Source organism: Pan paniscus, chromosome 19, assembly GCF_029289425.2.
Source record: "Pan paniscus chromosome 19, NHGRI_mPanPan1-v2.0_pri, whole genome shotgun sequence".
Lineage (NCBI taxonomy): Eukaryota > Metazoa > Chordata > Mammalia > Primates > Hominidae > Pan > Pan paniscus.
This window is the reverse complement of record NC_073268.2, coordinates 99,563,380-99,585,725: the sequence shown is the minus strand read 5'-3', so window position 1 is coordinate 99,585,725 and position 22,346 is coordinate 99,563,380. Positions and strand designations below refer to the sequence as shown.

The following is a 22,346-nucleotide window of genomic DNA, read 5'->3' as shown; positions in this document are numbered from 1 at the left end:
GCAGGTGGGCAGGGACAGTGCTAAGCTCATGTGAGTTCACGCTGGTGCAGGTGGGCGGGGACAGTGCTGAGCTCATGTGAGTTCACGCTGGTGCAGGTGGGGTGGGGACAGTGCTAAGCTCATGTGAGTTCACGCTGGTGCAGGTGGGCGGGGACAGTGCTAAGCTCATGTGAGTTCACGCTGGTGCAGGTAGGGTGGGGACAGTGCTAAGCTCATCTGAGTTCACGCTGGTGCAGGTGGGGCGGGGACAGTGCTAAGCTCATGTGAGTTCACGCTGGTGCAGGTGGACGGGGACAGTACTAAGCTGATGTGAGTTCACGCTGGTGCAGGTGGGGCAGGGACAGTGCTAAGCTCATGTGAGTTCACGCTGGTGCAGGTGGGCCGGGGACAGTGCTAAGCTCATGTAAGTTCACGCTGGTGCAGGTGGGGTGGGGACAGTGCTAAGCTCATGTGAGTTCACGCTGGTGCAGGTGGGGCGGGGACAGTGCTAAGCTCATGTGAGTTCACGCTGGTGCAGGTGGGGCGGGGACGGTGCTAAGCTCATGTGAGTTCACGCTGGTATAGGTGAGGCGGGGACAGTGCTAAGCTCATGTGAGTTCACTCTGGTGCGGGTGGGCGGGGGACAGTGCTAAGCTCATGTGAGTTCACGCTGGTGCAGGTGGGCCGGGGACAGTGCTAAGCTCATGTGAGTTCACGCTGGTGCAGGTGGGGCGGGCACAGTGCTAAGCTCATGTGAGTTCACGCTGGTGCAGGGGGGGCGGGGACAGTGCTAAGCTCATGTGAGTTCACGCTGGTGCAGGTGGGCAGGGACAGTGCTAAGCTCATGTGAGTTCACGCTGGTGCAGGTGGGCGGGGACAGTGCTGAGCTCATGTGAGTTCACGCTGGTGCAGGTGGGCGGGGACAGTGCTGAGCTCATGTGAGTTCACGCTGGTGCAGGTGGGCGGGGACAGTACTAAGCTGATGTGAGTTCACGCTGGTGCAGGTGGGGCAGGGACAGTGCTAAGCTCATGTGAGTTCACGCTGGTGCAGGTGGGCCGGGGACAGTGCTAAGCTCATGTGAGTTCACGCTGGTGCAGGTGGGGTGGGGACAGTGCTAAGCTCATGTGAGTTCACGCTGGTGCAGGTGGGGCGGGGACAGTGCTAAGCTCATGTGAGTTCACGCTGGTGCAGGGGGGGCGGGGACAGTGCTAAGCTCATATGAGTTCACGCAGGTGCAGGTGAGCGGGGACAGTGCTAAGCTCATGTGAGTTCACGCTGGTGCAGGTGGGCGGGGACAGTGCTGAGCTCATGTGAGTTCACGCTCGTGCAGGTGGGGCGGGACAGTGCTGAGCTCATGTGAGTTCACGCTGCTGTAGGTGAGGCGGGGACAGTGCTAAGCTCATGTGAGTTCACGCTGGTGCAGGGGGGGCGAGGACAGTGCTAAGCTCATGTGAGTTCACGCTGGTGCAGGTGGGCAGGGACAGTGCTAAGCTCATGTGTGTTCACGCTGGTGCAGGTGGGCGGGGACAGTACTGAGCTCATGTGAGTTCACGCTGGTGCAGGTGGGGCGGGGACAGTGCTAAGCTCATGTGAGTTCATGCTGGTGCAGGTGGGCGTGGACAGTGCTAAGCTCATGTGAGTTCACGCTGGTGCAGGTGGGGTGGGGACAGTGCTAAGCTCATGTGAGTTCACGCTGGTGCAGGTGGGGCGGGGACAGTGCTAAGCTCATGTGAGTTCACGCTGGTGCAGGTGGGGCGGGGACAGTGCTAAGCTCATGTGAGTTCACGCAGGTGCAGGTGGGTGGGGACAGTGCTAAGCTAATGTGAGTACACGCTGGTGCAGGTGGGGTGGGGACAGTGCTGAGCTCATGTGAGTTCACGCTGGTGCAGGTGGGCCAGGGACAGTGCTGAGCTCATGTGAGTTCACGCTGGTGCAGGTGGGCGGGGACAGTACTAAGCTGATGTGAGTTCACGCTGGTGCAGGTGGGGCAGGGACAGTGCTAAGCTCATGTGAGTTCACGCTGGTGCAGGTGGGCCGGGGACAGTGCTAAGCTCATGTGAGTTCACGCTGGTGCAGGTGGGGTTGGGACAGTGCTAAGCTCATGTGAGTTCACGCTGGTGCAGGTGGGCCGGGGACAGTGCTAAGCTCATGTGAGTTCACGCTGGTGCAGGGGGGGCGGGGACAGTGCTAAGCTCATGTGAGTTCACGCTGGTGCAGGTGGGCGGGGACAGTGCTAAGCTCATGTGAGTTCACGCTGGTGCAGGTGGGCGGGGACAGTGCTGAGCTCATGTGAGTTCACGCTGGTGCAGGTGGGGCGGGACAGTGCTAAGCTCATGTGAGTTCACGCTGGTGTAGGTGAGGCGGGGACAGTGCTAAGCTCATGTGAGTTCACGCTGGTGCAGGTGGGCCGGGGACAGTGCTAAGCTCATGTGAGTTCACGCTGGTGCAGGTGAGGCGGGGACAGTGCTAAGCTGATGTGATTTCACGCTGGTGCAGGTGGGCCGGGGACAGTGCGAAGCTCATGTGAGTTCACGCTGGTGCAGGTGGGCGGGGACAGTACTAAGCTGATGTGAGTTCACGCTGGTGCAGGTGGGGCGGGGGAGTGCTAAGCTCATGTGAGTTCACGCTGGTGCAGGTGGGGCGGGGACAGTGCTAAGCTCATGTGAGTTCACGCTGGTGCAGGTGGGGCGGGGACAGTGCTAAGCTGATGTGAGTTCACGCTGGTGTAGGTGAGGCGGGGACAGTGCTAAGCTCATGTGAGTTCACGCTGGTGCAGGTGGGGCGGGGACAGTGCTAAGCTCATGTGAGTTCACGCTGGTGCAGGTGGGCCGGGGACAGTGCTAAGCTCATGTGAGTTCACGCTGGTGCAGGTGGGCCGGGACAGTGCTAAGCTCACGTGAGTTCACGCTGGTGCAGGGGGGGCAGGGACAGTGCTGAGCTCATGTGAGTTCACGCTGGTGCACGTGGGGTGGGGACAGTGCTGAGCTCATGTGAGTTCACGCAGGTGCAGGTGGGTGGGGACAGTGCTAAGCTCATGTGAGTTCACGCTGGTGCAGGTGGGTGGGGACAGTGCTAAGCTCATGTGAGTTCACGCTGGTGCAGGTGGGCCGGGGACAGTGCTAAGCTCATGTGAGTTCACGCTGGTGCAGGTGGGGTGGGGACAGTGCTAAGCTGATGTGAGTTCACGCTGGTGCAGGTGGGGTGGGGACAGTGCTAAGCTCATGTGAGTTCACGCTGGTGCAGGTGGGGCGGGGACAGTGCTAAGTTCATGTGAATTCACGCTGGTGCAGGTGGGGCGCGGACAGTGCTAAGCTGATGTGAGTTCACGCTGGTGCAGGTGGGCCGGGACAGTGCTAAGCTCATGTGAGTTCACGCTGGTGCAGGTGGGGCGGGGACAGTACTAAGCTCATGTGAGTTCACGCTGGTGCAGGTGGGCCAGGGACAGTGCTAAGCTCATGTGAGTTCACGCTGGTGCAGGTGGGCCAGGGACAGTGCTAAGCTCATGTGAGTTCACGCTGGTGCAAGTGGGGCGGGGACAGTGCTAAGCTGATGTGAGTTCATGCTGGTGCAGGTGGGCCAGGGACAGTGCTAAGCTCATGTGAGTTCACGCTGGTGCAGGTGGGGCGGGGACAGTGCTAAGCTCATGTGAGTTCACGCTGGTGCAGGTGGGGCGGGGACAGTGCTAAGCTCATGTGAGTTCACGCAGGTGCAGGTGGGTGGGGACAGTGCTAAACTAATGTGAGTACACGCTGGTGCAGGTGGGGTGGGGACAGTGCTGAGCTCATGTGAGGTCACGCTGGTGTAGGTGGGGTGGGGACAGTGCTGAGCTCATGTGAGTTCACGCTGGTGCAGGTGGGCGGGGACAGTACTAAGCTGATGTGAGTTCACGCTGGTGCAGGTGGGCCGGGGACAGTGCTAAGCTCATGTGAGTTCACGCTGGTGCAGGTGGGCGGGGACAGTACTAAGCTGATGTGAGTTCACGCTGGTGCAGGTGGGGCGGGGACAGTGCTAAGCTCATGTGAGTTCACGCTGGTGCAGGTGGGGCGGGGACAGTGCTAAGCTCATGTGAGTTCACGCTGGTGCAGGTGGGGTGGGGACAGTGCTAAGCTGATGTGAGTTCACGCTGGTGCAGGTGGGCCGGGGACAGTGCTAAGCTCATGTGAGTTCACGCTGGTGCAGGTGGGCCGGGGACAGTGCTAAGCTCATGTGAGTTCACGCTGGTGCAGGTGGGCCGGGGACAGTGCTAAGCTCATGTGAGTTCACGCTGGTGCAGGTGGGGCGGGGACAGTGCTAAGCTCATGTGAGTTCACGCTGGTGCAGGTGGGGCGGGGACAGTGCTAAGCTCATGTGAGTTCACGCTGGTGCAGGTGGGCCGGGGACAGTGCTAAGCTCATGTGAGTTCACGCTGGTGCAGGTGGGGCGGGGACAGTGCTGAGCTCATGTGAGTTCACGCTGGTGCAGGTGGGCGGGGACAGTGCTGAGCTCATGTGAGTTCACGCTGGTGCAGTTGGGCGGGGACATTCCTGAGCTCATGTGAGTTCACGCTGGTGCAGGTGGGGCGGGGACAGTGCTGAGCTCATGTGAGTTCGCGCTGGTGCAGGTGGGGCGGGGAGAGTGCTGAGCTCATGTGAGTTCACGCTGGTGTAGGTGAGGCGGGGACAGTGCTGAGCTCATGTGAGTTCACGCTGGTGCAGGTGAGGCGGGGACAGTGCTAAGCTCATGTGAGTTCACGCTGGTGCAGGTGGGCCAGGGACAGTGCTAAGCTGATGTGAGTTCACGCTGGTGCAGGTGGGGTGGGGACAGTGCTAAGCTCATGTGAGTTCACGCTGGTGCAGGTGGGGAGGGGACAGTGCTAAGCTCATGTGAGTTCACGCTGGTGCAGGGGGGGCGGGGACAGTGCTAAGCTCATGTGAGTTCACGCTGGTGCAGGTGGGCGGGGACGGTGCTAAGCTCATGTGAGTTCACGCTGGTGCAGGTGGGCGGGGACAGTGCTGAGCTCATGTGAGTTCACGCTGGTGTAGGTGAGGCGGGGACAGTGCTAAGCTCATGTGAGTTCACGCTGGTGCAGGTGGGGTGGGGACAGTGCTGAGCTCATGTGAGTTCACGCTGGTGCAGGTGGGGTGGGGACAGTGCTAAGCTCATGTGAGTTCACGCTGGTGCAGGTGGGCCGGGGACAGTGCTAAGCTGATGTGAGTTCACGCTGGTGCAGGTGGGCCGGGGACAGTGCTAAGCTCATGTGAGTTCACGCTGGTGCAGGTGGGCCAGGGACAGTGCTAAGCTCATGTGAGTTCACGCCGGTGCAGGTGGGCAGGGACAGTGCTAAGCTCATGTGAGTTCACGCTGGTGCACGTGGGGTGGGGACAGTGCTGAGCTCATGTGAGTTCACGGAGGTGCAGGTGGGTGGGGACAGTGCTAAGCTCATGTGAGTTCACGCTGGTGCAGGTGGGTGGGGACAGTGCTAAGCTCATGTGAGTTCACTCTGGTGCAGGTGGGCCGGGGACAGTGCTAAGCTGATGTGAGTTCACGCTGGTGCAGGTGGGCCGGGGACAGTGCTAAGCTGATGTGAGTTCACGCTGGTGCAGGTGGGGCGGGGACAGTGCTAAGCTCATGTGAGTTCACGCTGGTGCAGGTGGGGCGGGGACAGTGCTAAGCTCATGTGAGTTCACGCTGGTGCAGGTGGGGCGGGGACAGTGCTAAGCTCATGTGAGTTCACGCTGGTGTAGGTGAGGCGGGGACAGTGCTAAGCTCATGTGATTTCACGCTGGTGCAGGTGGGCCAGGGACAGTGCTAAGCTCATGTGAGTTCACGCTGGAGCAGGTTGGCCGGGGACAGTGCTAAGCTCATGTGAGTTCACGCTGGTGCAGGTGAGCCAGGGACAGTGCTAAGCTCATGTGAGTTCACGCTGGTGCAGGTGGGCCAGGGACAGTGGTAAGCTCATGTGAGTTCACGCCGGTGCAGGTGGGCAGGGATAGTGCTAAACTCATGTGAGTTCACGCTGGTGCACGTGGGGTGGGGACAGTGCTGAGCTCATGTGAGTTCACGGAGGTGCAGGTGGGTGGGGACAGTGCTAAGCTCATGTGAGTTCACGCTGGTGCAGGTGGGTGGGGACAGTGCTAAGCTCATGTGAGCTCACGCTGGTGGAGGTGGGCCGGGGACAGTGCTAAGCTCATGTGAGTTCACGCAGGTGCAGGTGGGTGGGGACAGTGCTAAGCTAATGTGAGTACACGCTGGTGCAGGTGGGGTGGGGACAGTGCTGAGCTCATGTGAGTTCACGCTGGTGTAGGTGGGGTGGGGACAGTGCTGAGCTCATGTGAGTTGACGCTGGTGCAGGTGGGCGGGGACAGTACTAAGCTGATGTGAGTTCACGCTGGTGCCGGTGGGCCAGGTACAGTGCTAAGCTCATGTGAGTTCACGCTGGTGCAGGTGGGCGGGGACAGTACTAAGCTGATGTGAATTCACGCTGGTGCAGGTGGGGCAGGGACAGTGCTAAGCTCATGTGAGTTCACGCTGGTGCAGGTGGGCCGGGGACAGTGCTAAGCTCATGTGAGTTCACGCTGGTGCTGGTGGGGTGGGTACAGTGCTAAGCTCATGTGAGTTCACGCTGGTGCAGGTGGGGCGGGGACAGTGCTAAGCTCATGTGAGTTCACGCTGGTGCAGGTGGGGCGGGGACAGTGCTAAGCTCATGTGAGTTCACGCAGGTGCAGGTGCGTGGGGACAGTGCTAAGCTAATGTGAGTACACGCTGGTGCAGGTGGGGTGGGGACAGTGCTGAGCTCATGTGAGTTCACGCTGGGGTAGGTGGGGTGGGGACAGTGCTAAGCTCATGTGAGTTCACGCTGGTGCAGGTGGGCGGGGACAGTACTAAGCTGATGTGAGTTCACGCTGGTGCAGGTGGGGCAGGGACAGTGCTAAGCTCATGTGAGTTCACGCTGGTGCAGGTGGGCCGGGGACAGTGCTAAGCTCATGTGAGTTCACGCTGGTGCAGGTGGGGCGGGGACAGTGCTAAGCTGATGTGAGTTCATGCTGGTGCAGGTGGGCCAGGGACAGTGCTAAGCTCATGTGAGTTCACGCTGGTGCAGGTGGGGCGGGGACAGTGCTAAGCTCATGTGAGTTCACGCTGGTGCAGGTGGGGCGGGGACAGTGCTAAGCTCATGTGAGTTCACGCTGGTGCAGTTGGGCGGGGACAGTACTAAGCTGATGTGTGTTCACGCTGGTGCAGGTGGGCCGGGGACAGTGCTAAGCTCATGTGAGTTCACGCTGGTGCAGGTGGGCGGGGACAGTACTCAGCTGATGTGAGTTCACGCTGGTGCAGGTGTGCGGGGACAGTGCTAAGCTCATGTGAGTTCACGCTGGTGCAGGTGGGCGGGGACAGTGCTAAGCTCATGTGAGTTCACGCTGGTGCAGGTGGGCGGGGACAGTGCTAAGCTCATGTGAGTTCACGCTGGTGCAGGTGGGGCGGGGACAGTGCTAAGCTCATGTGAGTTCACGCTGGTGCAGGTGGGGTGGGGACAATGCTAAGCTGATGTGAGTTCACGCTGGTGCAGGTGGGCCGGGGACAGTGCTAAGCTCATGTGAGTTCACGCTGGTGCAGGTGGGCCGGGGACAGTGCTAAGCTCATGTGAGTTCACACTGGTGCAGGTGGGCCAGGGACAGTGCTAAGCTCATGTGAATTCACGCTGGTGCCGGTGGCGCGGGGACAGTGCTAAGCTCATGTGAGTTCACGCTGGTGCAGGTGGGGCGGGGACAGTGCTAAGCTCATGTGAGTTCACCCTGGTGCAGGTGGGCCGGGGACAGTGCGAAGCTCATGTGAGTTCACGCTGGTGCAGGGGGGGCGGGGACAGTGCGGAGCTCATGTGAGTTCACGCTGGTGCAGTTGGGCGGGGACAGTGCTGAGCTCATGTGAGTTCACGCTGGTGCAGGTGGGCAGGGACAGTGCTGAGCTCATGTGAGTTCACGCTGGTGCAGGTGGGGCGGGGACAGTGCTAAGCTCATGTGAGTTCACGCTGGTGCAGGTGGGCGGGGGACAGTGCTAAGCTGATGTGAGTTCACGCTGGTGCACGTGGGCCGGGGACAGTGCTAAGTTCATGTGAGTTCACGCTGGTGCAGGTGGGGCGGGGACAGTGCTAAGCTCATCTGAGTTCACGCTGGTGCAGGGGGGGCGGGGACAGTGCTAAGCTCATGTGAGTTCACGCTGGTGCAGGTGGGCAGGGACAGTGCTAAGCTCATGTGAGTTCACGCTGGTGCAGGTGGGCGGGGACAGTGCTGAGCTCATGTGAGTTCACGCTGGTGCAGGTGGGGTGGGGACAGTGCTAAGCTCATGTGAGTTCACGCTGGTGCAGGTGGGCGGGGACAGTGCTAAGCTCATGTGAGTTCACGTTGGTGCAGCTAGGGTGGGGACAGTGCTAAGCTCATGTGAGTTCACGCTGGTGCAGGTGGGGCGGGGACAGTGCTAAGCTCATGTGAGTTCACGCTGGTGCAGGTGGGGCGGGGACAGTGCTAAGCTCATGTGAGTTCACGCAGGTGCAGGTGGGTGGGGACAGTGCTAAGCTAATGTGAGTACACGCTGGTGCAGGTGGGGTGGGGACAGTGCTGAGCTCATGTGAGTTCACGCTGGTGTAGGTGGGGTGGGGACAGTGCTGAGCTCATGTGAGTTCACGCTGGTGCAGGTGGGCGGGGACAGTACTAAGCTGATGTGAGTTCACGCTGGTGCAGGTGGGCCGGGGACAGTGCTAAGCTCATGTGAGTTCACGCTGGTGCAGGTGGGCGGGGACAGTACTAAGCTGATGTGAGTTCACGCTGGTGCAGGTGGGGCAGGGACAGTGCTAAGCTCATGTGAGTTCACGCTGGTGCAGGTGGGCCGGGGACAGTGCTAAGCTCATGTAAGTTCACGCTGGTGCAGGTGGGGTGGGGACAGTGCTAAGCTCATGTGAGTTCACGCTGGTGCATGTGGGGCGGGGACAGTGCTAAGCTCATGTGAGTTCACGCTGGTGCAGGTGGGGCGGGGACAGTGCTAAGCTCATGTGAGTTCACGCTGGTATAGGTGAGGCGGGGACAGTGCTAAGCTCATGTGAGTTCACTCTGGTGCAGGTGGGCGGGGGACAGTGCTAAGCTCATGTGAGTTCACGCTGGTGCAGGTGGGCCGGGGACAGTGCTAAGCTCATGTGAGTTCACGCTGGTGCAGGTGGGGCGGGCACAGTGCTAAGCTCATGTGAGTTCACGCTGGTGCAGGGGGGGCGGGGACAGTGCTAAGCTCATGTGAGTTCACGCTGGTGCAGGTGGGCAGGGACAGTGCTAAGCTCATGTGAGTTCACGCTGGTGCAGGTGGGCGGGGACAGTGCTGAGCTCATGTGAGTTCACGCTGGTGCAGGTGGGGTGGGGACAGTGCTAAGCTCATGTGAGTTCACGCTGGTGCAGGTGGGCGGGGACAGTGCTAAGCTCATGTGAGTTCACGCTGGTGCAGGTGGGCGGGGACAGTGCTAAGCTCATGTGAGTTCACGCTGGTGCAGGTGGGGTGGGACAGTGCTGAGCTCATGTGAGTTCACGCTGCTGTAGGTGAGGCGGGGACAGTGCTAAGCTCATGTGAGTTCACGCTGGTGCAGGGGGGGCGAGGACAGTGCTAAGCTCATGTGAGTTCACGCTGGTGCAGGTGGGCAGGGACAGTGCTAAGCTCATGTGTGTTCACGCTGGTGCAGGTGGGCGGGGACAGTACTGAGCTCATGTGAGTTCACGCTGGTGCAGGTGGGGCGGGGACAGTGCTAAGCTCATGTGAGTTCATGCTGGTGCAGGTGGGCGTGGACAGTGCTAAGCTCATGTGAGTTCACGCTGGTGCAGGTGGGGTGGGGACAGTGCTAAGCTCATGTGAGTTCACGCTGGTGCAGGTGGGGCGGGGACAGTGCTAAGCTCATGTGAGTTCACGCTGGTGCAGGTGGGGCGGGGACAGTGCTAAGCTCATGTGAGTTCACGCAGGTGCAGGTGGGTGGGGACAGTGCTAAGCTAATGTGAGTACACGCTGGTGCAGGTGGGGTGGGGACAGTGCTGAGCTCATGTGAGTTCACGCTGGTGCAGGTGGGCCAGGGACAGTGCTGAGCTCATGTGAGTTCACGCTGGTGCAGGTGGGCGGGGACAGTACTAAGCTGATGTGAGTTCACGCTGGTGCAGGTGGGGCAGGGACAGTGCTAAGCTCATGTGAGTTCACACTGGTGCAGGTGGGCCGGGGACAGTGCTAAGCTCATGTGAGTTCACGCTGGTGCAGGTGGGGTGGGGACAGTGCTAAGCTCATGTGAGTTCACGCTGGTTCAGGTGGGCCGGGGACAGTGCTAAGCTCATGTGAGTTCACGCTGGTGCAGGGGGGGCGGGGACAGTGCTAAGCTCATGTGAGTTCACGCTGGTGCAGGTGGGCGGGGACAGTGCTAAGCTCATGTGAGTTCACGCTGGTGCAGGTGGGCGGGGACAGTGCTGAGCTCATGTGAGTTCACGCTGGTGCAGGTGGGGCGGGACAGTGCTAAGCTCATGTGAGTTCACGCTGGTGTAGGTGAGGCGGGGACAGTGCTAAGCTCATGTGAGTTCACGCTGGTGCAGGTGGGCCGGGGACAGTGCTAAGCTCATGTGAGTTCACGCTGGTGCAGGTGAGGCGGGGACAGTGCTAAGCTGATGTGATTTCACGCTGGTGCAGGTGGGCCGGGGACAGTGCGAAGCTCATGTGAGTTCACGCTGGTGCAGGTGGGCGGGGACAGTACTAAGCTGATGTGAGTTCACGCTGGTGCAGGTGGGGCGGGGGAGTGCTAAGCTCATGTGAGTTCACGCTGGTGCAGGTGGGGCGGGGACAGTGCTAAGCTCATGTGAGTTCACGCTGGTGCAGGTGGGGCGGGGACAGTGCTAAGCTGATGTGAGTTCACGCTGGTGTAGGTGAGGCGGGGACAGTGCTAAGCTCATGTTAGTTCACGCTGGTGCAGGTGGGGCGGGGACAGTGCTAAGCTCATGTGAGTTCACGCTGGTGCAGGTGGGCCGGGGACAGTGCTAAGCTCATGTGAGTTCACGCTGGTGCAGGTGGGCCGGGACAGTGCTAAGCTCACGTGAGTTCATGCTGGTGCAGGGGGGGCAGGGACAGTGCTGAGCTCATGTGAGTTCACGCTGGTGCACGTGGGGTGGGGACAGTGCTGAGCTCATGTGAGTTCACGCAGGTGCAGGTGGGTGGGGACAGTGCTAAGCTCATGTGAGTTCACGCTGGTGCAGGTGGGTGGGGACAGTGCTAAGCTCATGTGAGTTCACGCTGGTGCAGGTGGGCCGGGGACAGTGCTAAGCTCATGTGAGTTCACGCTGGTGCAGGTGGGGTGGGGACAGTGCTAAGCTGATGTGAGTTCACGCTGGTGCAGGTGGGGTGGGGACAGTGCTAAGCTCATGTGAGTTCACGCTGGTGCAGGTGGGGCGGGGACAGTGCTAAGTTCATGTGAATTCACGCTGGTGCAGGTGGGGCGCGGACAGTGCTAAGCTGATGTGAGTTCACGCTGGTGCAGGTGGGCCGGGACAGTGCTAAGCTCATGTGAGTTCACGCTGGTGCAGGTGGGGCGGGGACAGTACTAAGCTCATGTGAGTTCACGCTGGTGCAGGTGGGCCAGGGACAGTGCTAAGCTCATGTGAGTTCACGCTGGTGCAGGTGGGCCAGGGACAGTGCTAAGCTCATGTGAGTTCACGCTGGTGCAGGTGGGGCGGGGACAGTGCTAAGCTCATGTGAGTTCACGCTGGTGCAGGTGGGGCGGGGACAGTGCTAAGCTCATGTGAGTTCACGCAGGTGCAGGTGGGTGGGGACAGTGCTAAACTAATGTGAGTACACGCTGGTGCAGGTGGGGTGGGGACAGTGCTGAGCTCATGTGAGGTCACGCTGGTGTAGGTGGGGTGGGGACAGTGCTGAGCTCATGTGAGTTCACGCTGGTGCAGGTGGGCGGGGACAGTACTAAGCTGATGTGAGTTCACGCTGGTGCAGGTGGGCCGGGGACAGTGCTAAGCTCATGTGAGTTCACGCTGGTGCAGGTGGGCGGGGACAGTACTAAGCTGATGTGAGTTCACGCTGGTGCAGGTGGGGCGGGGACAGTGCTAAGCTCATGTGAGTTCACGCTGGTGCAGGTGGGGCGGGGACAGTGCTAAGCTCATGTGAGTTCACGCTGGTGCAGGTGGGGTGGGGACAGTGCTAAGCTGATGTGAGTTCACGCTGGTGCAGGTGGGCCGGGGACAGTGCTAAGCTCATGTGAGTTCACGCTGGTGCAGGTGGGCCGGGGACAGTGCTAAGCTCATGTGAGTTCACGCTGGTGCAGGTGGGCCGGGGACAGTGCTAAGCTCATGTGAGTTCACGCTGGTGCAGGTGGGGCGGGGACAGTGCTAAGCTCATGTGAGTTCACGCTGGTGCAGGTGGGGCGGGGACAGTGCTAAGCTCATGTGAGTTCACGCTGGTGCAGGTGGGCCGGGGACAGTGCTAAGCTCATGTGAGTTCACGCTGGTGCAGGTGGGGCGGGGACAGTGCTGAGCTCATGTGAGTTCACGCTGGTGCAGGTGGGCGGGGACAGTGCTGAGCTCATGTGAGTTCACGCTGGTGCAGTTGGGCGGGGACATTGCTGAGCTCATGTGAGTTCACGCTGGTGCAGGTGGGGCGGGGACAGTGCTGAGCTCATGTGAGTTCGCGCTGGTGCATGTGGGGCGGGGAGAGTGCTGAGCTCATGTGAGTTCACGCTGGTGTAGGTGAGGCGGGGACAGTGCTGAGCTCATGTGAGTTCACGCTGGTGCAGGTGAGGCGGGGACAGTGCTAAGCTCATGTGAGTTCACGCTGGTGCAGGTGGGCCAGGGACAGTGCTAAGCTGATGTGAGTTCACGCTGGTGCAGGTGGGGTGGGGACAGTGCTAAGCTCATGTGAGTTCACGCTGGTGCAGGTGGGGCGGGGACAGTGCTAAGCTCATGTGAGTTCACGCTGGTGCAGGGGGGGCGGGGACAGTGCTAAGCTCATGTGAGTTCACGCTGGTGCAGGTGGGCGGGGACAGTGCTAAGCTCATGTGAGTTCACGCTGGTGCAGGTGGGCGGGGACAGTGCTGAGCTCATGTGAGTTCACGCTGGTGTAGGTGAGGCGGGGACAGTGCTAAGCTCATGTGAGTTCACGCTGGTGCAGGTGGGGTGGGGACAGTGCTGAGCTCATGTGAGTTCACGCTGGTGCAGGTGGGGTGGGGACAGTGCTAAGCTCATGTGAGTTCACGCTGGTGCAGGTGGGCCGGGGACAGTGCTAAGCTGATGTGAGTTCACGCTGGTGCAGGTGGGCCGGGGACAGTGCTAAGCTCATGTGAGTTCACGCTGGTGCAGGTGGGCCAGGGACAGTGCTAAGCTCATGTGAGTTCACGCCGGTGCAGGTGGGCAGGGACAGTGCTAAGCTCATGTGAGTTCACGCTGGTGCACGTGGGGTGGGGACAGTGCTGAGCTCATGTGAGTTCACGGAGGTGCAGGTGGGTGGGGACAGTGCTAAGCTCATGTGAGTTCACGCTGGTGCAGGTGGGTGGGGACAGTGCTAAGCTCATGTGAGTTCACTCTGGTGCAGGTGGGCCGGGGACAGTGCTAAGCTGATGTGAGTTCACGCTGGTGCAGGTGGGCCGGGGACAGTGCTAAGCTGATGTGAGTTCACGCTGGTGCAGGTGGGGCGGGGACAGTGCTAAGCTCATGTGAGTTCACGCTGGTGCAGGTGGGGCGGGGACAGTGCTAAGCTCATGTGAGTTCACGCTGGTGCAGGTGGGGCGGGGACAGTGCTAAGCTCATGTGAGTTCACGCTGGTGTAGGTGAGGCCGGGACAGTGCTAAGCTCATGTGATTTCACGCTGGTGCAGGTGGGCCAGGGACAGTGCTAAGCTCATGTGAGTTCACGCTGGAGCAGGTGGGCCGGGGACAGTGCTAAGCTCATGTGAGTTCACGCTGGTGCAGGTGAGCCAGGGACAGTGCTAAGCTCATGTGAGTTCTCGCTGGTGCAGGTGGGGCGGGGACAGTGCTAAGCTCATGTGAGTTCACGCTGGTGCAGGTGGGGCGGGGACAGTGCTAAGCTCATGTGAGTTCACGCTGGTGCAGGGAGGGTGGGGACAGTGCTAAGCTCATGTGAGTTCACGCTGGTGTACGTGGGGCCGTGTCTTTTGATGAACAGAAGTTTTAAATTTTGATAATGACCGTTTTATCACTTAAAGAAAAATAAGATTTGTGCTTTTTGTGTCCCGTTTAAGAACCTAAGAAACCTTTGTCTGCCCCAAAGTTTTCTTCGTTTTCTGTTGGATGTCTTCTATTTTTATCTTTTACATTGAGACCTCTGGTTCATTTCAGGTTAGTTTTTGAAGATGGTGTATATGGGGGCTGAGGATTGTTTTTCCTGGATGATGTCCGGTTTTTCCAGCATTCCTGTTCTTTCTCTGTGGAATTATCTTGGCACCTTTGTTGAAAATCTGTGGATCCAAAAAAGCGTGGATCTATTTGATCTATTTCTGTGCTCTGTTCTGTTCCACTGATCTTTATATTTCTCTTTATACCAGTTCCACTCTGTCTTGATTACTATTACATGATTATTCTAGCAGCTGCAGTAATAAAGCTACAGTGTAGCTTTATACTTAGTCTCAAAATCTGGGATTGTAAGTCTTCCAGCTTTGTTCTTCCCGCTCTCAAAACGGTTGTGTTGGTTTTTTTCGTTTTTTCTTTTAGGTCCTTTGAATTCTGCAAAATTTTAGAATGAACTTGTCAAGCCTGCTGATTTTTATTGGGATTACATTGAATCTATAAATCCACTTGAGGATGTTAGTATTGAATCTTCTAATCCGTAAACATAGTATATCTCTCCATGTGTTTATGCCTTCTTAAATTTCTCTCTGGAATATTTTGTAGTTTTTAGGGTATGGGTCTTCAACATAAATTTAATAAAATATATCTCTAAGTATTTTTTGGGTTTCAGTGCTATTGAAAAATGGTATTAACAATTCATTTCCAAGTTTTATTGCTGCAAATATGCCACATTAGCTTATTCTAGTAGAGTTTTTTTTGCATATTCTTTACAATTTACTATGAAATGATTATGTCACCTGTGAATAAGGATCCTTTTACCCCTCTCCAATGTCTATTCCAATCTTACTTATTCCACGTTCTTGGTTCAGTTCATTATACTGACTAGGACCTCCAGTACAGTGTTGAACAGAAGTGCTTCTAGCAACAACCTCGTGTTCAAAATTCTTGTTTGTTTCATCACTTTCATTATGAAGAAAAACACATACAGAGAAGAGCACAAAACACAGATGTCCATAAAGTATCATTAAAGTATCATAAAGCAAATATTCATGTAGGGCACAAATGTACGTAAAGCTTCATCAGGCAAATACTCGTGTGGAACACAAATGTACTACTCTATAAAGTATCGTAAAGCAAATATTCCTGTGGCCACCGTAGAAAATAACCACCTCGGAAGCCCCTTTCATGCCCCTTCGCAATGATCTCTTTCTCTGTCTTCCCCAAATTAAATGCAGTTGGTTCTCGTGGGTCCCAGCAGAAAACTCGGGGTGTTCTCCAGTCCCCATCCTCACAGATCCCTGAACCCTGTGTTTCCTTCCAGCCCTGGGAGTGGCAGGAGTGCCATGCGGCCGTGGCCTCTCCCCCACTCGCTCAGAATCAGTAACTCTTTGAGACGCTGGTTTTAGAAATAACCGGATGGTCGGGATGGCCATCACCTCCCCTGGGGCTGACTTTGGCTCCCGATGGGCAGGTGGGCTGGTGGCCTGGTGAGCTGGGCCCCAAGGCCCCATCGCGTCCCCAGGGGCGTCCTGCTCACCTCTCTGGGCTTCTCCGCTCCAGACCTCGGTCTTTGGTCCTTGTGGCCTTTGTGGGTCTCCAGTGCCTTTCAACAGGCATTTTGTTTTGTTTTAGTATTTTTCTAGCTTTTCCAGCTATTCTATGGAAAATATTGTTCTGAAGCAACTTATTCGTCCGTTCCTGGAAGTGGACTCGGCTCCTGGGTTTTCTGGGACTTGCCTGGCCTGGGCTTTGTAATTGTGTGTGCAGGCATCCTTATCGGTCTCAGAAATTTCTTAGCCGTCGTTTCTTCAAAGCTTGCTTGTTTGCAGTAAGCTTTTCTCTCTCTCTTTCTGGGACCCTCTTACACTTTATATCTCTTTGGTTTTTCTTCTTTTTTTCTCTCTGTTTTCCATCTTCTGGTCTTTTCATGCTGAATTCTGAATAATTTATTTTGATATATGTTCAAATTCACTATCTGTTTAGAAAATCTGTTTTGCTATTAAATTTGTCTGTGTTATGCTTAATTGGGATTTGTCTTTTAGTTCTAATAGTTCTATTCTTGGCCGGGTGCAGTGGCTCACACCTATAATCCCAGCACTTTGGAAGGCCAAGGCGGGTGGATCACCTAAGGTCAGGAGTTTGAGACCAGCCTGGCCAACGTGGTGAAACGCTGTCTCTACTAAAAATGTGAAAATTAGCCAGGCGTGGTGGCTGGTGCCTGTAATTCCAGCTACTCGGGAGGTTGAGGCAGGAGAATCGCTTGAACCTGGGAGAAGGAGGTTGCGGTGAGCCAAGATTGCGCCACTGCACTCCAGCCTGGGCAAGAAGAGCAAAACTCCGACTCAAAAAAAAAAGAGAAAAAGTTCTGTTGTTCAAGTTTGTCTTTTAGTTTTTGTGTGTGGTAAAATGTATATAACATAAAGTTTACCATTTTAGCCATTTTTAATTCAGTGGCGTGAAGTACAGTCACATTGCTGTGCAGCCCCCGCCGCCTCCGCCTCCAGATCTTTCCCGTCCTCCCGAACTGAAGCTCTGTCCCCGTGAAACAGCCCATTGCCCGCCCCAGCCTCTGGCTGCCACCCGTCTCCGTCCAGTCCCCATGACTTTGGCTCTGCTAAGGGACCTCCTGTGACAATATTTGTCCTTTCATGACTGGCTCATGTCTTATATCTTTTAGTTTTTTAAATACAACTTGCATAGATTTTAAAAATATTTTGTGCGTGATAATTTGAATATATCAAGTCTTTTGTTTTCTGGTATTTTGTCTGTTTTTACTTATAAGCCTGGCTGTCTTTGCGCACTGGACATTTTATTTGAACCGTTCTCTGTGGAGTAATTTGACGCCCCAGGGTTCTCCTGCATCATAGACTCTGTCCTGCCTCCATTGTGGCCACATAGGCCAATTCCCCCTGGGTGGTCAGGATCAATCCCCGGGCCAGCACAGAGAATCCCTTTCTGGACGTGGACTCAGAGGCATGAGGAGCCCAAGGGGCCGGGTGGGGTCTTAACTTCCATTCCGGCGGCGTCATCGTGCGTCTCCTGGTGGCAGTGTTCCTCCCCTGGGACCCAGACCTCTCGGCCTGCAGACCACAACGTCAGGGGACAGGAAGCAGGAGCTCCCCTAGTACATCACCAGGGGTGACAGTGAGTGCCACTCCCATGTCTGCCCCTCGATTCCTGGCCCCGTGAGCCCTGGCTGGGGAGAAACAGCTCCATGTCCCAGAGGCTCATTTGGAGTCAGTGCGGCCTCTGGAGAGCCTCGCCCCAGCCCTGCCAGCGTCGCCGCTGAATGGGTGCCGTAACTGGACCTCCAAAGGCCGTCCCACCTCTGTCCGACCCATGGCTTCGAGATGGTAGGGACATGAGAGGGAAGTTAATTCCAGGAGCCCGGCCCATTGCGACCTTTCTTTGGCTGTTAAGTGAGTTCCTTGGTCAGAAGCAACGTCCTGTGGAAAACCACGGTGTTGGGTGAGGCATTCTGTCCAGTTTTAACCCTGACATGTAATTGCTACGAGACTTTGGGTATTAAGAATTACATACCCTTTCCAAACCTCCGTTTTCTTGGCTACAAAATAGACATAATATTAGCTATTCTGTCTCCAGCCATAGAAGAGTGTGATAAATATAAAAAAAAGTGTATGTGTGCGTTTTATAAATGGTGAAGTGAATTAAAGATCTATTCATTTGTTTTACAAATATATTTTTGAAATTTTTAGGGATCGTTGTTCATGTTCACGGAGCACGTGTGGTACCTGATGCAGGCGCACCGTGTTTGTGGAGCACGTGTGGTACCTGATACAGGTGCACGGTGTTCACGGAGCACATGTGGTACCTGATACAGCCGCACCATGTTCGCGGAGCACGTGTGGTACCTGATACAGGCGCGCCGTGTTCGCGGAGCACGTGTGGTACCTGATACAGCCACACCATGTTCGCGGAGCACGTGTGGTACCTGATACAGCCACACCATGTTCGCGGAGCACGTGTGGTATCTGATACAGGCACGCCGTGTTTGTGGAGCACGTGTGGTACCTGATACAGGCGCATGGTGTTCATGGAGCACGTGTGGTACTTGATGCTGGCACACCGTGTGTCATGATCAAGCCAGGGTAACTGGGCCATCCATCACATCAAACATTTATCATTTGTGTTGGGAACATTCCAGATCTTCTAGCTATTTCATTTTGTTTTTTGAAATGGAGTCTCTCTCTGTCACCCAGGCTGGAGTGCAGTGGCATGATCTCAGCTCACTGCAGCCTCCACCTCCAGGTTCAAGTGATTCTCGTACCTCGGCTTCCTGAGTAGCTGGGACTACAGGCGTGCAGCACCATACTCGGTGAATTTTTTTTTTTTTTAGTAGAGACAGAGTTTCACCATCTTGGCCAGTCTAGTTTCGAACTCCTGACCTCAAGTTATCCGCCTGCCTTGGCCTCCCAAAGTGCTGGGATTACAGGCATGAGGTACTGCGCCTGGCCATAGAAGTCTTCTAGCTATTTTGAAATATACAATAACTTATTGTTAACTATAGTCACCCTATTGTGCTGTCGAACACTAGAACTACTCCTTTTACCTGACTGTAGTTTTGTGCCCTTTAATCAGCCCCCTTCCTCCTCCCGCCAACTGCCCTTCCTGGCCTCTGCTGAGCGCCATCCTACCTCCACGAGATCATCTCCTCGGCTCCCACACATGGGTGGCAACACCAGCGTTTGTCTTTCTGTGTCTGGATATTTCACTTAATGACCTCCATGTCTTACAAATGTTTTTGAGGGCCAACTCCATAGAAGAACTGGCCTGGCCCTGGTTCTAGAAGGTGCAAGAGACTTTCCCACAGGACATTTAGCCTGGGCTTGGGGCATGGGGGATTAGGTGTCTAGACCAGGGGTTGGAAGGTTTGAGGGTCCCGTGTTTGAAGGTTAGTGACGTGCCCCTTAGGTGGTGCCTGTGGTTCCTTTGAGCCTCCTCAGCTCTTCTTTTTGAAATACCTGTCAGGGTCATATGCAGGTTTTTAGCCCTCCTGCTCCTTCCTCCCTCCTCCCTCCTTCCATCTCCCTTCTGCACCTTCATCCTCCTTCTTCCCTCCCCTCCCTTCTCCTCTCTCCTCCACCCTCCCTCCTCTATTCTCTCTCCCCAACCCCCACTTCCCTCCACCCTCCACCTGCCTCCTCCCTCCTTCTTCCGTCCCTCCTCCCTCCTCCCCCCTCCTCTTCTGTCCTCTCCCCTTCTCCCTCCTCCACTCTCCAACCTCCTGTTCTCTTCCCTACTCCCTCCTCCCTACTCCACCCTCCTCTTCTGTTCTCTTCCCTCCTCCCTCCATCTCTTCTCCCTCCTCCATCCTCCACCCTCCTTTATTCTCTTCTCTCTGCCCTCCTCCCACTTCCCCTCTGTCCCCAGCCTCCTCTCTTCAGCCCCACCAGGTTCCTCTCGGCTTCCCTCAGCATGGTTCGTTGGATGATCTGAATGTCCTAAGGCCGTTTTGCGGGAATAAGAGACATAAATATGGGTATTTTAGTTCATCTTAGCGTTCAACTTAAAAACAGATATCCTTCCAATGACATTATTCTTATTTCTGCTATTGAGTACATTTGTACCTTTAACTCATGTACTTAAACCTTTGCTGTTCTTCCACTTAATTTTTTTATCATGAGATAGAATACACCCACAGAAAAATGTGCAAAACATAAATATCCATTAATTTACAAGTTAATTATGAAGCAAATATTTGTGTAGCTACCACTCGATCAATAAATGCTTATGGCCGGCACCTTAAAGGGACTGTCCCACCCATGCCCCCACCTTGACTTCCCCTCAAAAAGTGACTACTCTTCTGATCTTCAAGGTTATAATGTTGTTGCTTTTCTTTGTGGTTTATATCCGTGGTCCCCAGCCTTTTTGGCACCAGGGACAGGTTTTGTGGAAGACAATGTTTTCACAGACCGATGGTGGTGGGGGTGTGGTTTTTGGATGAAACGGTTCCACCTCAGGCCGTCGGCATTAGTTAGATGCTCATAAGGAGTCTGCGACCTGGATTCCTCGCGTGTGCAGTTCACAGTAGGGTTTGCGCTCCTGCGAGGGTCTAATGCAGCCGCTGCTCTGACAGGAGGGGCAGCTCAGGCCATGACGCTTGCCCAGCCGCCGCTCACTCCTGCGACCTGGATTCCTCACGTGTGCAGTTCACAGTAGGGTTTGCACTCCTGCGAGGGTCTAATGCAGCCGCTGCTCTGACAGGAGGGGCAGCTCAAGCCGTGACGCTCGCCCGGCCGCCGCTCACTCCTGCTGTGTGGCCTGGTCCATGGTGCGGCACCAGCCCGCTTCCCCGGGAATTGGGACCCTGGTACACACTGTGTGTGCATTTCTTAAATAATGTGGTTTATTTGGCTTGGTTTTGAATTTAAATAAGGGGAAAATACCATGTATATTCTTGTGTCTTGCTTCTTTCACTGAACATTAGGCTTGTGAAATTTCTGTTGTGTTCAGCTGCTGAATGGCATTTGAAAATAACATGCACAATTCATGTATCTGCTATTCTCACTGGGTTCTTTCCACATTTGAATGAGCTGCCATGAGCATGTCTGTGCGTGTGAGTAGGGCTTTTCCTACCCAAGTAGTCAGACGTCAGGGTCTTAGGGAAGTGCATCTTCAGCTTTGCTGGAAGATGCCAGACGGTCTCCTCCACAGTGGTGGCAGGTCCTCACCACAGACGGTCCCCTCCATGGTGGTGGCAGGTCCTCACCGCACACGGTCCCCTCCACGGTGGTGGCAGGTCCTCACCACAGACGGTCCCCTCCACGGTGGTGGCAGGTCCTCACTGCAGACGGTCCCCTCAACAGTGGTGGCAGGTCCTCACCGCAGACGGTCCCCTCTACAGTGGTGGCAGGTCCTCACTGTAGACGGTCCCCTCAATAGTGGTGGCAGGTCCTCACTGTAGACGGTCCCCTCAACAGTGGTGACAGGTCCTCATCGCAGCCAGCAGTGCGTGGGAGCTCTTGTTCTGCCTAATTAAGTACACTTGGAATTGTCAGCATTTTTTATTTTTCCTTCTCCGCTGCATAATTAATTGCATTTCTCTGATGGCTGATGAGGTTGTTGGTCCACTGGAAATCCTCTTGTCTGAATGGCCTGTTCAAGGCCCTTGCCTGTTTTGCTGTTGGATTGTCTATCGTTTTCTTACTTATTTGTAGGAATTGCTTTATGTGAGTTTAAAATATGTTCTTGGGGCTGGGCATGGTGGCTCAAGCCTGTAATCCCAACTCTTTGGGAGGCTGAGGCGAGAGGATCAGTTAAGGCCGGGAGTTTGAGGCTGCAGTGAGCTATGATTGTGCCGTTGCACTCCAGCCTGGGCAATAAAGCGGGACTGTATTAGTCTATGCATCAGTCAATGCAAACAAACAAACGGAAAGTGTGTTCTTTACTGCAGGATGATGTCATGATGCCCCAGCGGGTGAGGCTGCAACACGAGGCTGCCGTTCAGCACCCGTCGAGCGTAAGTACTGGCCTCCTTAGTGTCGTTACTACCTTTAGTGAAATTACCACTGTGGTTTTTTAAATAAAGAGTTTTCCTAGGGGTGGAAAGAATCAGGCTATGGTGAGACTGTCAAGTCACGGAGAGGGATCTGTGGCCGGCATGTCTCTGAGCCCTGGAGGGTGTTTTCCTTTGGAGAAAAACACGCCCCTGATTTTCCTCCTGTTATTTTCGTAGGGTGCAAAGGTGGTTGTGTTGTTTGTTTCTAATCAGCGTTTTAGAAGCTGAGCGCCTTAGACATGAAAACACAGGCTGAGAGCTATACCGTGTTCACAGTTAAACGTTTTTCTTATTTAGACGATCTTAAATTACGGTTTTTATCTTTAGAACGGCTTCTCAGTTGCCCCTCCAAAGCCAGGCTTCCTGGGGCCCCTCCTCAGCCCAGCAGTGCCCCGTGGGCTCCTCCGCCCAGTGGGGAGGAAGCACAGCAGTGCCCCGTGGGCTCCTCCGTCCCCCACCGCAGATGGTGGGGACACATGGCCCAGGGATCCCTGGAGCTGGTGTCTCAGCCACCGCAAGGCTCCTGCTGGCTTCAGGGAAGGTGACTGTGTCCTCAGAGATCTCGC

At 55.9% G+C, this 22,346-nt stretch overlaps 1 protein-coding gene across 17 annotated transcripts in view; it reads left to right on the top strand.

Moving 5' to 3' along the window:
• Nucleotides 1-22,346, top strand: part of B3GNTL1 (UDP-GlcNAc:betaGal beta-1,3-N-acetylglucosaminyltransferase like 1) — a 215,372-nt gene that overhangs the window by 126,447 nt on the left and 66,579 nt on the right. For 15 of the 17 annotated variants that reach the window (XM_055101988.2, XM_063599517.1, XM_063599514.1 and 12 more), the window contains one exon: nucleotides 21,676-21,741. The exons of the other annotated variants lie outside the window; for them this stretch is intronic. In XM_055101988.2, the coding sequence (XP_054957963.1) occupies nucleotides 21,676-21,741 (66 nt within the window). The remainder of the gene's footprint in view (nucleotides 1-21,675; nucleotides 21,742-22,346) is intronic. 17 annotated transcript variants of the gene reach the window in all.